Source organism: Lepidochelys kempii, chromosome 15 (assembly GCF_965140265.1).
Source record: "Lepidochelys kempii isolate rLepKem1 chromosome 15, rLepKem1.hap2, whole genome shotgun sequence".
Taxonomy (NCBI): Eukaryota; Metazoa; Chordata; order Testudines; family Cheloniidae; genus Lepidochelys; species Lepidochelys kempii.
This window is the reverse complement of record NC_133270.1, coordinates 27057100-27072307: the sequence shown is the minus strand read 5'-3', so window position 1 is coordinate 27072307 and position 15208 is coordinate 27057100. Positions and strand designations below refer to the sequence as shown.

General features: G+C 41.8%; 1 protein-coding gene across 1 annotated transcript in view; it reads right to left on the bottom strand.

The window, feature by feature from the left end:
* Positions 1-15208, bottom strand: part of KNTC1 (kinetochore associated 1) — a 74842-nt gene that overhangs the window by 870 nt on the left and 58764 nt on the right. The window contains exons 54-62 of the mRNA XM_073313054.1: positions 13510-13645; positions 9512-9607; positions 7893-7949; positions 7233-7287; positions 7079-7142; positions 4007-4136; positions 3152-3241; positions 1785-1930; positions 292-382 (exon numbers count right to left, since the gene is read on the bottom strand). Of these exons, the coding sequence (XP_073169155.1) occupies positions 292-382; positions 1785-1930; positions 3152-3241; positions 4007-4136; positions 7079-7142; positions 7233-7287; positions 7893-7949; positions 9512-9607; positions 13510-13645 (865 nt within the window). The remainder of the gene's footprint in view (positions 1-291; positions 383-1784; positions 1931-3151; positions 3242-4006; positions 4137-7078; positions 7143-7232; positions 7288-7892; positions 7950-9511; positions 9608-13509; positions 13646-15208) is intronic.

The following is a 15208-nucleotide window of genomic DNA, read 5'->3' as shown; positions in this document are numbered from 1 at the left end:
GGGGAAGAAAAGAGCAACACACAAGAGTTTAGTAACTTTTTATAGGAATAGAAGTATTACAAAAGGATAAGTTTTTATAGGAAAATGGGAAAGGAGCATTGAAATAGGGATAACATTCACTTTTTATGTAAGAAATATTGCATAGATTTTATTTGCATATTTGAAACTTAGAAAAATAACTAATAGAGTCTTTAACTGGTCCAAGAGCATCTTGTTCTTTAGTCTGAATGAATGTCTTATTTTAAAGAGAAAATACTGAAACCTATAAGTCTGATAACTAGAGCCTTTTACCTTCAAAATATCACAAGATGACTTATCTGCCAGAATAGGATTTCCACATCGTTTTTGATATTCTACAATTAGGGCTGCTGCATCATCCATGCTGTAAAGGACAAAACAAAGTTTCTTTCACAGCTGACAAAACTAATTTCTCTCAACTCCCATAATACTCTACAAAGCAGAGAATTTAGACAATGTGCATTTAACTATAAAACAATGCATAAAAACAAAGTTTTGTGATTTCTCTTCTTAGATATGTTTACTTATTTTCCAGTTCCCTAAATGCCTAACAGGAGTTTTGACTATTTTCCTCTACCCCTTTTCAGTAGATAATCCTGGAAGGGAAAAAAGGCTTCCTAAAACCTAGTTATTTAGGTAAAGCCAAAACCAGCTGTACCCTATAGCAGGAGTTTAGACTTACAGTGGATTTCTATCCATTTGTAAGGCTACGTTTTAGTCACAGGTATTTTTAGTAAAAGTCATGGACAGATCACAGGCAGTAAACAAAAATTCATGGCCTGTGACCAGTCCATGACTTGTACTATATAGCCCTAACTAAAACTTGGGCCCGGGGGCTGTGGGGTGGTGGCCCGGGACCCCTGCTGGTGCTGGGGGTGAGGGAGGGGATGGTTGGTGGGGCTAGCAAGCTCCCTACCTTGCTCTGTGCAGCTCCCTGGAAGTGGCGGGCATGTCTCTGCAGCTCGGGGTGGGGGGGCACTACATGCCTGCTGCTTTCAGGGAGTCCCCCTGAGGTAAGCACCGCCCTGCACCACAACCCTCTGCCCCAGCCCTGAGCTCCCTCCCACACCTAAACTGCTACTGCTGCTGAGGTGGAGGGTCCACAGTGGCCTGAGACTGGCCCAGAAGCAGCCAGTGCGGCTGGCCCCGGGGCTGCTTGGGTAGCCCTGGAGCCAGATGCACTGGCTGCTGCGGAAGTCATGGAATCCATGACACACAGCCTTACCCATTTGTGATCACAAACCATCACTGTGGCAAGTACAGTTGTTCAAATGCAAGAGTAAATATTTGTTTACCGCTGCTAAATTCCATAAAAAACCCCTAGAGAGCCAGTCCCACGTGACCAGCCAGTTCAACAGGCTGTTTCACAGGTCCAGTTTGAAAATTGCTGCTCTGTGGAACTTTCAGTAAGCTTACTCTTTCCATCCCAATAGAACACATGTCTAAGTCTTATTGAGGCAAGGAACAAAATGCCAACTCCTGAAGTTTGGTACAAATAACTACCAAATAAGTGATCCATTACTTTCAGACAATGCTCTCAGCACTGTAAGTAGAGTGCCAGGGAGCATGGAGGATTTCTTAGTCACCTTAAAGAAAAACATTTAATTGTCAATGCTTGTAAAACTCTTGGATACTGTGTGCTGGTATAAATCACTAGAGTCCTAGTAAACAAAAAAGCTACATTAAATACTGTAAGATTCTGACTTCCATAGGAGTTTTCTAATTTTATCTACAGTGCACCACCATACTACACCTTGTTAACCTACCAGCTCTTGGTGGCAAGGTAATCCACTAATTCTTTCACTCTGTGAGTGTTCATCACATGTAGCTTCAATAAGAAGAAGTATTTTGTTTTCAAAAATCTTTCATACTGTTTCTTGTTTATGATGTTGTCCAGAATTAAACATCTAATCTGAAAGTGGCAGAAGAGTTATTTAAATATTTTAGATACAATTAATTTTTCTATACTGAGCTCTTATTTATTTGTCAAGGGTCTATCCTACTAGCTTTTTCCCACTTAAGTCTCACATAAGGTGATTGAAAATATAAGCTCTCTCATAAGAAAGGTAGGATGATCTGAGGAGTAAATATTCTTGTCTCTCAGATAGGGAAACATTAAGTTAAACTCACCTACAGTGAGTCAGACACCTCCAGAAAAACAGTATTGGGCTGTTATTAGCAGTTTTGTTTGGTTAGAGCCTTGCTGTGTCTAGTTAGTAGCATACTATTGATTTGACAGTTAGCTATTCTTCAAACAGTGCTGCTCTCTGTACATGGAGTGTGCTGCAGAACAGGATTGTGTAACCACAGTCAGCAAGTCAATTACAGAATAATTAACAGACTGCAAAAATTTATTTCCTTACAACTGCTACTGACTTATTTTGATAATGGACAAAGCGTACTGACAGTGTCCCTCTGTGCATCAAACTTGTTTTTCTTTGTCACCATCTTATTAATCAAGGATAACTTGCTGAACGGTGGCAAAAAGGGCTGGTACAATCCTTGGATGTGTAAATGAGGGAGAAATGAGTAGGGAGGTAATCTTTCTCTATGACATTGGTGTGACCACTTCTGGAATAATGCATAAGGTTCTGGTGTCTACACCTTAAAAAACACACAAACAAACAATTGAACAGGGTGCAGTAGAACTGCAAAAATGATTCCAAGGCTGGAGAAAATGCCTTACAGTGAGAGTTAAAGAGCTTAGTCTGGTTAGTTTATCATAAAGAAAAATTGAGGTGACTTGATTAGTGTATAATCCCTTCACGAGGTAAGCAACACTGGGTACTAAAGGGCTCCTTTAATCTAGCAGAGAAGGCATAACAGAAACCAATGGCTAGAAGCAGAAGCCAGACAAATTCAACCTAGAAATAGGGCACAAGTTTAACAGAGTGACTAACCACTGGAACAAACTCCCAGTGGAAGTGGTGGGATTCTCCATCTCTTGCTGTCTTCAAAATCAAGACTGGATACCTTTCTAGAAAATAGGCTTTAGCCAGACACTTTATTGGGCTCAACATAGGAATAACTGGGTGAAAGTTAATAGCCTGAGATACACAGGTCAGACTAGATGGTCTAATGGCCCCTTCTCCTCTTAAAGTCTATGAATAAGGAGATTACATTAGTTTTTTACCTGTGATGCAAAGCTTGCTACCTCACCAGTGTTCATGTGTTCATCTACTTGCTGTAGGACAGTCTCTGGGTTACATGAAGATAGGAAACCCTTGGAAAAATTCGTTTGACGTTAAAGATATGCAGAATTTTATAGTCTAAAAATTCTCTTTTGTTTTGATTAACGCCTGCAACATGTTCTACAGTAGAATTTATTATACACTTGCGGTTAACAGTCTGGATTTACCCCATTGTGGGAAACTGAGCCAAGGAATTTCTCTCTCCACAAAAGAATTGCATAAAGAAATACAAAAATATTGCATAAAGAAATACAAATACAATTACATTTGTGAAACTAAAAATAGACAAGCATTTGTAAAATGTAGACAAACTAAACCTTGGATGGCTTGTAGATGTATTCACAAATTAATATTGTGCCATATGCATAGATAAATTAAAAATGCATCTATTAGTACTGCCAGTGCTATCTTCGTAGTTGTAGGAGCAGCATGCAGGACCCCATGAAGCTTTCACTCCATCCTCCTCCTTTACTCCGTAGGAGCAAATGTTGAGAGAAGGGAATAGGGAAGATAAAAATTGGCAGCTGGGACACAGCTTTAATGCAAAGAAAAGGTGTGGGTCACAATATGTGAGATGCTCACATCAAATGTTCATTCTAAAGAGAGGCAAAGGTGTCAAGTGTCTCATATTAAGGAAACTAAACTATTAGACGGATTACAAGTTTTAAAAATTATGGCAAACAAGTTTGTCTGAACTAAGGCTTCACAGCACTATAGCTTACATGGGACCAGTCCCATGATAATCACACTGCTTTTTTGCAAGCTCAGGTGCATAGAAACGTAAACCACCTGCTTACCTGAATCTGTTGCTCTCTCTTCTCAGTCTGGGGAATCAGCAGCAAGCATCCCAGAGCAAAAGCTGTAAGGTCCAACTGTGCATATTGCCTTGCAATTCCAAGTATATCTAGATCACCTAGAACAGGACACCTTCAGATGGGGAGGTGTCTTAATTAATATACTTATCCTTTACTTCAGATTTTTGAGAGAAAGCTTGTATTAATTCCAGGGTTGCATGGCTTTGTACCTACTCTATTCACTAGTTGCTTAAAAAGGATATTTTTATATTCGCAGTTAACAAACATTAAGTGCAGTTGTTGTCTCACTCAGCTTACAGCCAGAGGAAGGGAGCACACAGCCCATGCTAATGTGCCCTGCTACCCCGCATTTCTCCAGTGAATTAACAGAAATAGGTTGTTAAATAGCATTTGCTGCTTCAGTCAGGTATTATTAGATCAATAACATGCTGCAAATTCAGAAGTTAATGGGGGCAAATTAGGGAGGTTACCAAAACTGCATCAGGTCTCTGTCAGGTAAGAATGCTTTTTTAACAATGTCTGCAAGAGGGGAAAAGCCAAATACGCATTCCCCTCCCCTTCCTTATGTCACTTTTTGCTTGTATCCCTCAAATACTAATCCACATAATTAAAAATGTAGTCACACCAATATTTATTGTATATCTTGACCCCCATACATTATAATATATTGCATTTTAAAAAACTGGTAAAAGAACATTAAGGTTGCAAAGTCAAACATAATTTGTGTGTAATGGAGTAAAAAAAACCCCACAAAACCCAAAAAAAATCTATGCTATCATGTGAAGCTATTCTGACCCCCAGCATGGGTCATCAGTAGAGGTCAGAACATTAGTTCCATGGCACAGACCGGTACCACAGGAGCTAGTGGGAGTAACTAGTAAAAGCAGTAGGCTGATATTCTCTATGTGGACCATTCACTAAATGGGGATTAAACATTTTGCCACTGGATTTCACAGCTATTTGCTCACACCAGGGGAACGTGGAGACTGAGAACTTCTGCATTCAATTCCCGATTCTACAGAGCAGTGGATTCTAGTGGTTATAGGCCCTTCCCTGTGCCATTTCTCACCCCTCTGCATTCTTGTGTGGCTGCTTCTTTTTCCTCCTCCTCCACAATGCCATAGCACCAGAAAAGTGGCAGAGCACAGGAGAGTTTTCCTGCTTTCAGGTCAGGTGCTCGGCAGCTGGGAGGAGCAATTGGGGAAAAAGATCCTGCTGAGCCCTAGCACCTCTGATCTGAAGCATGCTCAATGCAGACAGAATCTTTAGAGAATTTAACTGCCAAACAAATCTGAGTATGTGCGAACTAGGATTTTTTCCAGGAGATTAAAACTTGGGCAAATCTGGATATATGTTCACAGAGAGGGCAAAAGGCACATACCTGATGCTAGGAGGAATGCTTTCCTGCTAAATTTGAAAGCCCATGAAAGCCAAAGCATGGAAGCACTAGAGCGTCTTAAAAATGTTTTGAACATGGGCAAAACAATGCATTTTCCCCTAATCGTACTCTCAGAAATAGCTGAACCATTTTGGCTGAGACTTTAAGGCACATACCCAGCATGGGAAATTTCAGCCTGAATGGTTAAAGTTTGGCAGAGTTAAAGCAAATGAAAACAGGATCTGACAATGGGAAGTGTCGGGCAACCTTAAGTGTAAATTAAGCATTAATATCAGCTCTGCCTAGAATATTGTTCTAATATATAGTATAACTACATATACCAGTGATCTAAGTTAGAACCATGGCTTGAATCTCCTCTCTTTTGTGCTGCCCATGTATTTAGACAAGTACTGATATTGCAGAGGTTCGCAGACTCTTAGGGGCCCACCGGTACAATCAAGGAAATCCGTGAACTGATTGGTCCCTACCCCAGGCAACTGTGTGGGGGTATGAGGGTCATGTCTCCAGCACCCCCCCAAATACCTCTATATATCACCTAGCAATGTTGTAATTTATCATTAGTATCAGGTAAGCGGTCAGTATTTTAATTTGCTGTGTTTTTTTGTTGATCTGTTCAAATAATTTCTCAAATTCAAATAATATAAAGTAATATTTGTGATAACTATTAAAGTAATGTGAAAGAAACAAATTAAGGAGGGAGGAGTTGGGGGGTCTGCGGATTTATCTATTTAAGTTTAGGGGTCCCGGGGTAAAATAAAGTTGAGAACCACTGTGCTATTGTATCTTCTGCCAAGTTAGTAGTTACAAATGCAAGACAGAATTACTACTGAGCATAAGCAAGCACACTTCCATAAGTAAACATACTGCTTTTAAACAGAGCTAGGTACTATTTTGTTGAAGTTGCCACAAGAATTTCTACAATTAGCTGTGGCAAAGTTGTAGGACTTCATTAGAACGTAGACTGATACAAATGAGGGAGAACGAACCATTTATGCAGATACAATTCGATCCTGGATAGATTAACTTTGTGTATATCTATCTCTGTGTTTGATTATGAGTGCTAATACTTTAAAATGTCATGTTTATTCGCTATAAGAATATAAATCAACATGATTTTTTAGTGCTATAAACTAACGGTCTGGGAAGTTTCTCACGCACTTCATGCTCTGTAAACATTTTTTATGATTAATTGCACTTTTAGAGTGAGATTGTGTGATGTGCCTCTAAAGGCAGCACAGAACTCACAGCCCAGTGGAAGGGACAGGGTGGCTAAGTGGCTTTAAGTGACTGTTGGATTGTCCAGATACTGGGCTTCTCCAGGGGCTGGAGCAGGCCCTGATGTAATTCAGATGCCGTGAGTGGCTGTCTAACTTTTAGCACCTGTCCCTGGCTGCCTACGGACAGCAGTGCTGCCAAGAATCTACAGCACTATGTACTGGGCCCTGCCCTGCAAAAACCTGCGGAAAAGGGGGCTGTCTATCTTAGTTCCTGCACCATAGGGGTTTCCCCCAGTCAGATCCAGGGCTTTTAGAGTTTCTTTACACTGATTTAGCCTTTTACCAGGTGCAAAGGGTTGGAGGAGGGGTAAGAATCTCTCACACAGTATTTCCCACCTCCAATCTTCCAACCAAATGCAGGATGTAACATTTACTTACTTCAGTAGAACCACAAAACATTCACAGCATGCCTCTAACTGCTTAGGACTTGGTGGACAAGAAGCTGAGAAAAAAAGAAAGGAGATATTGACAAACTAAAACACAGTACTGCCAAAGTATTACACAAGCATGAAAGAGCTAAGGATAAACCTACCTACAAGAAATGGTGCCAGAATTACACTTCTCCAAGCTCGGCTAAAGTTAGGAATCTATTGAAAGTAAATAGATTTTTAAAACACCCATAACGTTCACAAGCCAGCACAATATGGAATTTTGGGAATTGTCAAATTCATTTTTTTAAAACAACAACTCAACTTTGGACTAAGGTAATATCCAGTACTATATTCTAAATTATAGAATTTAAGCTGTAAGATTTTGAACACTGGGTTCTTGGATGTCTACCTTCTGAGGCTAGTGTCTAATCCCTATATTTTTCTTTTTAAACTCCATGGCTCCCAGAGGCAATGGCATCAGACACTAAATAAATCTCTAAGTATCAGACCTCCTAGTTAGTCTTTACCATACTCCTGACTTTGCAGGATTGACCTAGACAAAATAACGTTACCACCAATTTACAAATCCCTCAAAATAAGGGTCTGATGAAGGAAGAAATGATACAACCTTACAGTACAGTTGAAAATAACGATTACATTTAACAGCAATAAAATCTGGTACCATTTATTATGGAGTACTTATGTCTAGCACTTTCCATCAACAGATGACAAAACTGTTTGCAAAAAGGAAAGTAAGTATCCTTATACTATTTTAGATGAGGAACTGGGGCGCAGAGCAGATTCATAAGAGATTTACATACCTGCCATAATGAAGGAACCCCAGTAATTGCTATCAAAACTTTTCTGAGATAATGAATCTGAAAAACAATTATTCCAGTACAAAATGTCTTAGTATTTTGTAGATTTACACAAGAACCTACAGGATAAAATCATATTTATGCTCTTGACATTAAATTGTGAATTTGCAGTTCCTAAACTGGACAACCCAAGCAAACGTTAATATTTTGTATTACAAAATTAAGAATGTTATCATCAATGTATCCTGCATTTCAATAAGTTGAATGTAACATTTTATCAATTATATATCTGTGTCTGGTGGTGTATATACTGTACTGAAATTCTTTTCCTCATTATCATCATCATATATGATTTGGACTCCTACAACTAACTTTGAAAGGAGTCATTTTCCAAAATTCATAATGTAGATCTTGAACTGTTCTGCTCAAGTTTTCACACAATAAGTTAAAAAACAAATACAAAACCCCCTGAAGCTTTAAAAATTCTCACTGCCAACAGCACAAAAAAATAATCAGTCACAGATAAGACAGCAATAACCCATAGTGGGCTTATATCTAGACCAGTGGTGGGCAACCTTTTGGCCTGAGGGCCACATCTGGGTGGGGAAATTGCTTGCAGAGCCACGAATGTAGGGCAGGGGGTTGGGGTGCAGGAGGGAGTACAGAGAATGGGAGGGGATGTGATGTGATGTGCAGGAAGGGCCTCAGGGCAAGGGGTTGGGGCAGAGGAGCGGTGGGGGGGTGTACAAGGGGGCTCAGGGAAGGGAGTTGGGGCACAGGGAGGGTGCACAGTGTGGGAGGGGGCTCAGGGCAGTGGTGCAGGAGGGGTGCGGTGTGCAGGAGACGACTCAGGGAAGGGGGCTGAGGTGCAGGCAGCAGGCTCAGGGCAGGGAGTTGGAGTGCGGGAGGGGTTCAGGCTCCATATCCGGCTGGCAGGATTGCCACCCCCGTGGCGCTGCGGTTCCCTGTTCCTGGCCAATGGGAGCTTCGGGGGAGGTACCCACAGGCAAGAGCAGTGTGCAGAGCTCTCTGTGCCCCCTCCCACACAGACCGAAGGGATGTGGTGCCGGCTGCTTCTTGGAGTGGCGCGAGGCCCGCAGTGCCACGGGGGTGGCCACTGTGCAGGCTGGATCCAAAGCTCTGAGCGGCTGAATCTGGCCCGCAGGCCGTACTTTGCTCATCTCTGATTTAGAGAGATGGTGTGGCATGCTGAGATGTAAATCTCCAGATGCTACATGCTAGCTAGCTGTGTTGCCCCTGCCTCTGTGCACTAAAAAGTTCCTTAGTGCACTTTGATGTATTCCACTTTGAAATAAGCACACATCAAAGAGCACTAGGGAACTGTTAGAGCACAGCAGCAGGGTCTGCATGGAAAGTTAGTGTGCAGCATGTTAGTGACATGTAAATTTATACCCCAGCTTGCAGCACGCCAACTGTTGCCTAAACAAGCCCAGTAAGTTTGTATAACATGCATTTTAATTTCACTGTTTAGCAATCAGAAGCTGACGTTCCTAGTGTGTGTTTGTTTTGCATTTGCTTGCATACACAGTTGCCCCAATGCAGCATCTCTTTAATGTCCCTAAAGAACAGTATGTTTCAAATATTACCTAGAAGTTCCTTACCATATTGAAACCAAGTAGTTTCTGCAGTAAGCCACTCCAAAGTTGAGGATCATACACTTTATATTCTAAACTAAGTTCAGTCACCAGTCTGGCAGCCTAAAGCAAAACAAGACAAATTGAATTATTTCATTAAACTACATTACCTAGAAAACTACAGAGGATTCTAAGATAGAGTTATTTTAGTTTTCTAGGTAGAGTTATAAACCCCAGGGGGTTTGCAGAACGTTACAGGGAGTTCGCCAGAAAAATTTCACTAATGGCGGCCAGAGGACCCCGGGCACTGGAGGCAGCAGGTAGGACCCGGCTGTAGGGCAGACAGCCCAAGCCCCAGGAAGAGCGGGGCCAGGCAGTTGGGGCTGGCAACCTGAGCCCTGCCCCTTGCCGGGGGAGCCGGCAGCCCGAACCCCAGCGCTCCGCATGGGGCTGGGAGTCTGAGCCCCAGGAAGAGCGGGGCAGGACAGTTGGGGCCGGCAGCCCGAGCTCTGGCGGTCAGCGGGACCTGCAGCCCAAGCTCAGTGGAGCTCAGCTGCCCGGGGTGGTCAACGGAGTCCAGTAGCAGGAGCCCTACGGAGTGTGAAGCTGACAGCCCAGACTCTGGCGCGGGGCCAGTAGCCTGAGCCCTGCGGTGAGCAGGGTGGCAGCTGAGACCCCAGCCGCGCACGTGGCAGCTCGGACCCCGGTCCTTGTCAGACAGGGGAAGCTGACATCCAGGGCAGAGTGAACAGGGACCACACTGTACGTGGGGGTGGTCCAATTCTTGTCCCTCGCAGGGCACCCTTGTAGGGACAGACCTCGTGGCGGAAGAAAAGCTGTTTGCGAGCCAAACCAGCCAGAAGCACACTGTAGCCAGTGTTGCAGTGTTAAGGTGCCTCAGTAATTGTTATTGTCTCTGGAGTGCTGTTTTGCTTCAGTGAGACTTGAGTGAATCGTCTCATTTTCTAGTTTGTTGGTTGTTAGCAGTCTCTCTGTGATATTTTTATTAGAACTTTTGTACACAAGTTCAATGGATAAGTGGCTGAAAATGGAAAGTGTAAAGATGCAAGAATCATCTAGTGTTTCCTCAAGTCCACACTCTGGAAAAATCTAAGTCTAATGATCATGATGGTCCTGGAAAGTCACTTACAAAGAAAAGAAAATATGATGATGATTATATAAAATATGGCTTTACATGCATTGGTAATCAAGAATGTCCAAAACCACTGTGTGATTCGTGGTGATGTTCTAGCAAACAGCAGCCTCAAACCTTCTCTACTTCGGCGCCATTTAGAAACTAGGCATCCTGCACAACTTGACAAGCGAAAATTAGCTGAGAGGAAAAGTGAAATTACCAGTTTTATATCCAAAGAAAGTACTGGTAATGAAAATGCACTTGAAGTGTCACACTGCGTGAGTTACCAAATAGCAAAAGCATCAGAAGCCCATACCATAGCAGAGAGCTTGATTGGTCCATGTATAAAAAACATAGTTCATTGCATACTCGGAGAAAAGGCTGCAAAAAGGATTGACATGGTACCTTTGTCCAATAATACGTTATCACGAAGAATTAATGACATGTCAAATAATGTAGAGACTACAATTGTACATAGAGTGAACGATAGTCTATATTATGCTACACAGTTGGATGAATCAACTGATGTAGATAATCTAGCTATTTTGCTACTGTTTGTACATTATGTGAATGATGGTATCGTTGAAGAAGACTTGTTTTGCCGACCACTGGAAGAACGTACAACTGGAGAAGATATCTTCAATCTGACGAATGCATATTTTCAAGAAAATGAAATAGATTGGTCTCGTTGCCTGGACATTTGCACTGATGGGGCCACATCAATGGCGGGGAAGTATACTGGATTTGTAGCGCGAACAAAAAAGGTTGCATCAAAAGTCTCTTGGACTCATTGTAGCATCTATAGACAAGCCCTTGCAACAAAACACGTGCCTGAGGGACTGAAGGAAGTGCTGGACAATGCAGTGAAAATGGTGAATTTCATAAAATCGCGGCCAACAAATCCAGAATTTTTCACATACTTTGTGAAGAAATGGGTAGTATACACAATTGTCTGTTGACCCATACTGAAGTTAGATGGCTCTCATGGTGCAAAATCCTTGTGCGCTTGTTTGAGCTTAGAACGGAAATCCTAGTTTTTTTTTCCAACAGCCACCCTTTCCAGCTTGCCAGCTGTATGGAAAATAATGTCTGGCTCCAGAGCTTAGCTTATTTAGTAGATATTTTCTCAAGAATTAATGACCAAATTTATCTCTTCAAGACCTCAATATAACTGTTTTCAATGTGCAAAGGCGAGTTGAATCCATGATAAAGAAGTTGCAGTTCTGGGAAAGTTGTTTGGAAAACAATCAAACTGAGCATTTTAGTAATCTTCATGAATTCCTGGCAGAACATAAACTTCAGTTGGTTCAGTGCACTAAAACCAATATAACTGCACACCTAAAAGGACTTTCAGGGAATACTTTCCAGCTGTGTCAGGCAATAATGACTGGATTCGCACCCCTTTTGATGATACCACTTTCTCAACACAGATATTGAACACTGAGGAAAAAGAGAAATTGAGTGAGATCTCCTGTGATTACGAACTGAAAGAGGAGTTTCAGAAATCTGTCATTGATCAACTTTTGGCTGCGTTTAAGAAACGAGTACCCCCTTCTGGCAGAAAAATCTGCTGCAGTTTTGTTACCATTTTCAACAACATACTTATGCGAGAAAGCGTTTTCCTCGTATGCACATCTGAAAACCAAATACAGAAACAGACTTGATGCCGAACCAGACCTGAGACTTTATCTTTCGCCAGTGGTTCTGGACTTCCAAGAGCTATGCAAAGCAAAGCAAGCGCATCCAGCTCACTGAGGAAATTTAAACTTAAATCCCTGGAAATATTCATTTTTAGAAAAAAGAAAAGGAGTACTTGTGGCACCTTAGAGACTAACCCATTTATTTGAGATAAGCTTTCGTGAGCTACAGCTCACTTCATCGGATGCATAAAGTGGAAAATACTTTTGAAGTGATAAACACCCATTTTTTCATGGTCTGTGTGTATAAAACATCCTCACTGCATTTTCCACTTTATGCATCTGATGAAGTGAGCTGTAGCTCATGAAAGCTTATGCTCAAATAAATTGGTGCCACAAGTACTCCTTTTCTTTTTGCGAATACAGACTAACACGGCTGCTACTCTGAAACCATTAATTTTTAGGAGTGGGTTCACAAGATTTCACAATTTAGTGAAAGGGGTTCGCGGGCTGTTAAAGTTTGGGAACCACTGTTTTAGAGAGGTTAGTGGTCTTACACAGACTTTTCTCCTGAAAGGCCAGATATATCCCCAAAGTTGGTTTAGACGCACAAGCAGGATGTTAGCATGTTTAAAAATCCCCACATTTTATTTGATGTGTTAGTGTTTCTTCCGTTACCCCGTTTGTTCTCTTATTTCCATATTTTGAACTATGCCCCTCTGCTGAAGATCTGACCATTTCCATCTTATGGGTATAAAAACAGAAGTATTGTCATTGAAACTTTCCTCAGTAGGATAGTGTCCTTTCTGCACAAGTAATAATTTCTCCATAGAAACTTGCCTCTCTGTCTTATCCTCAGATATTTATTAACTCAACTTTTTAAAGTTATAAATGCAGTACTGGATATTTTAATGCAGCAAATCACTGGATGTAAAACAAACAATTCAAAATGAAGTGTGTCACAGGGTATAGCTAAGGCTCCACTGCCAATTTAGCATAGTCAGATAACTAACAGTTGCTCAAAAGGTATGCACCTGTCATCCTTTGATATTTGTACCATTAAAATAGAATAGGTTTTTATACTGTGAAATTATGTATATTTTTCAAGGCCTTTTAAAAAAATATCAACAAGCAACTAAAACCTAAAAATATACAAAACATGCAGCATGTAGGCATGCGCACACACACAAAATGTATAATATAATTATTCACACATATACACCATCAAATTTACTGTCTCTTCTTAATCATACCGTGGGTTCGTGGCTATGGTTTTTCCACAGTCCCTTAATCATTCCTTCTTTAGGACTCCTGTGAAAGGATTCATAGGTGTATGGAATGTTCAATGTTTCAAACTCTGCCAGATAAATGAAGCATTGTAGAAAATATCTGCAAAAACAGAAGAGTTGTGATACTTATAGTGACAGCTGTTTTATAATCCATGTAGTTCTTACCAGTTAGATTCAAGTTTAGAATAAAACTAATTTAATTCACTAATGATTAAAAAAATAAGAGACAGTACCAATATCAACTATAGTCTTATGAAAGCAAGTTTATTGAACACAACATTTTTCTCTGAATTAACCAAATACTGTACAATGAGAAGGTGTGACGCTATGTACCTCGGGGGAACACCCTACACCCCCAGGTTCATCTTTATAAAATGATTGTGTGGTATCCAGTGCAAAGTCTGTCATGTTAGGTGTCTTCGGAAGCCTCATGATGACCTGAGCATGGTTGTTATAGTGATATTATAGTAATTGTTACAGTAATGTTATAGGTTATAATTTCATGTATATAGTTATGAGGCTGAAAATGTATCCTCATGGTTTTAAAGCAAGCCCAGGCAAAAACTCTCCAAGAGCAGAGAGGCAGTTCACACCTCGTCAGGGTAGGTATGGGACAAGCCCAGCCCAGCCTCACAGGAACAAAGGACGCTGGCCTAGGCAGCAACAAAGGAATCTGTTAGACTCTTGAGGGAGACACCCCGCTTCCTTTGGTCAGTTTGGAACTGTGATGAGGTAATGCTCACCTGACTCTGAACGGGGGGGTGGGGGGGGAGCCAAGAGGGAAGGACATGATAAAAGAGAGAGACTTTGTCATGCTCTCTCTCTCTCTTCCATCTACGTCTCCAGACACCATACCAAGCAACTGAAGTGCTGATCAAAGGGGAGAGCCTGGCTGAAGAGCAACCAGCCAGCCTGTGGTGAGAAGCATCTAAGTGCGTAAGGACACTGAAAGTGTTAAGATCAGCTTAGAATGCGTTTTGCTTTTATTTCATTTGACCAAATCTGACTTGTTATATTTTGACTTATAATCACTTAAAATCTGTCTTTATAGTGTGATACAGCATGGCCAGAGGGCATCAGGAGGGTGATAGAGGGGAGATATGTAAGCCCCATGATGATAAGAGCCTTATTCCCTGTAGAGGGAAGAGAGGTTGCTATAGATTAATTAGAGCACCTGAAGCCAGTCACCTGATAAAACCCCCCTGCTTCAATCAGACAGTTGGGAGGAGTTGAAGCAGAGTGATTTGGTGTTGGAGCAGAGAGCAGTCTGAAGGAGAACAATTAGGAGGGAAGCAGAGGAGAGTTTGGAGAAGTGCTGTGGCGGGCCAGAAGACCAAGACCCTAGGTAAAGGGAAACCCGGCTTGTGCAGAGTAGAGGGACTCCTCAGACACAAGGGGTTGGGAGAAACCTGGCCCAAGCAGAGAGAGAGGGTAGGAAGCCCCACAAGCTGAAGGGCCAGAGAAGGAAAGGGGAAGGAATCGCTAGTTCAAGTGGTTTGCCACTATCCCTAGGGCCCCTGGGCTGGGATCTGGAGTAGAGGGCAGGCCCGGGTCCCTCCCTCTCCACCCCCCTTCTCTGGGATACTAGTGGGACAGTTAATACCCCAGATCAGGGGTCAGATCAGGGGTGAGAAATGGCGTCCTGAACCTCCCCCACAAGAAG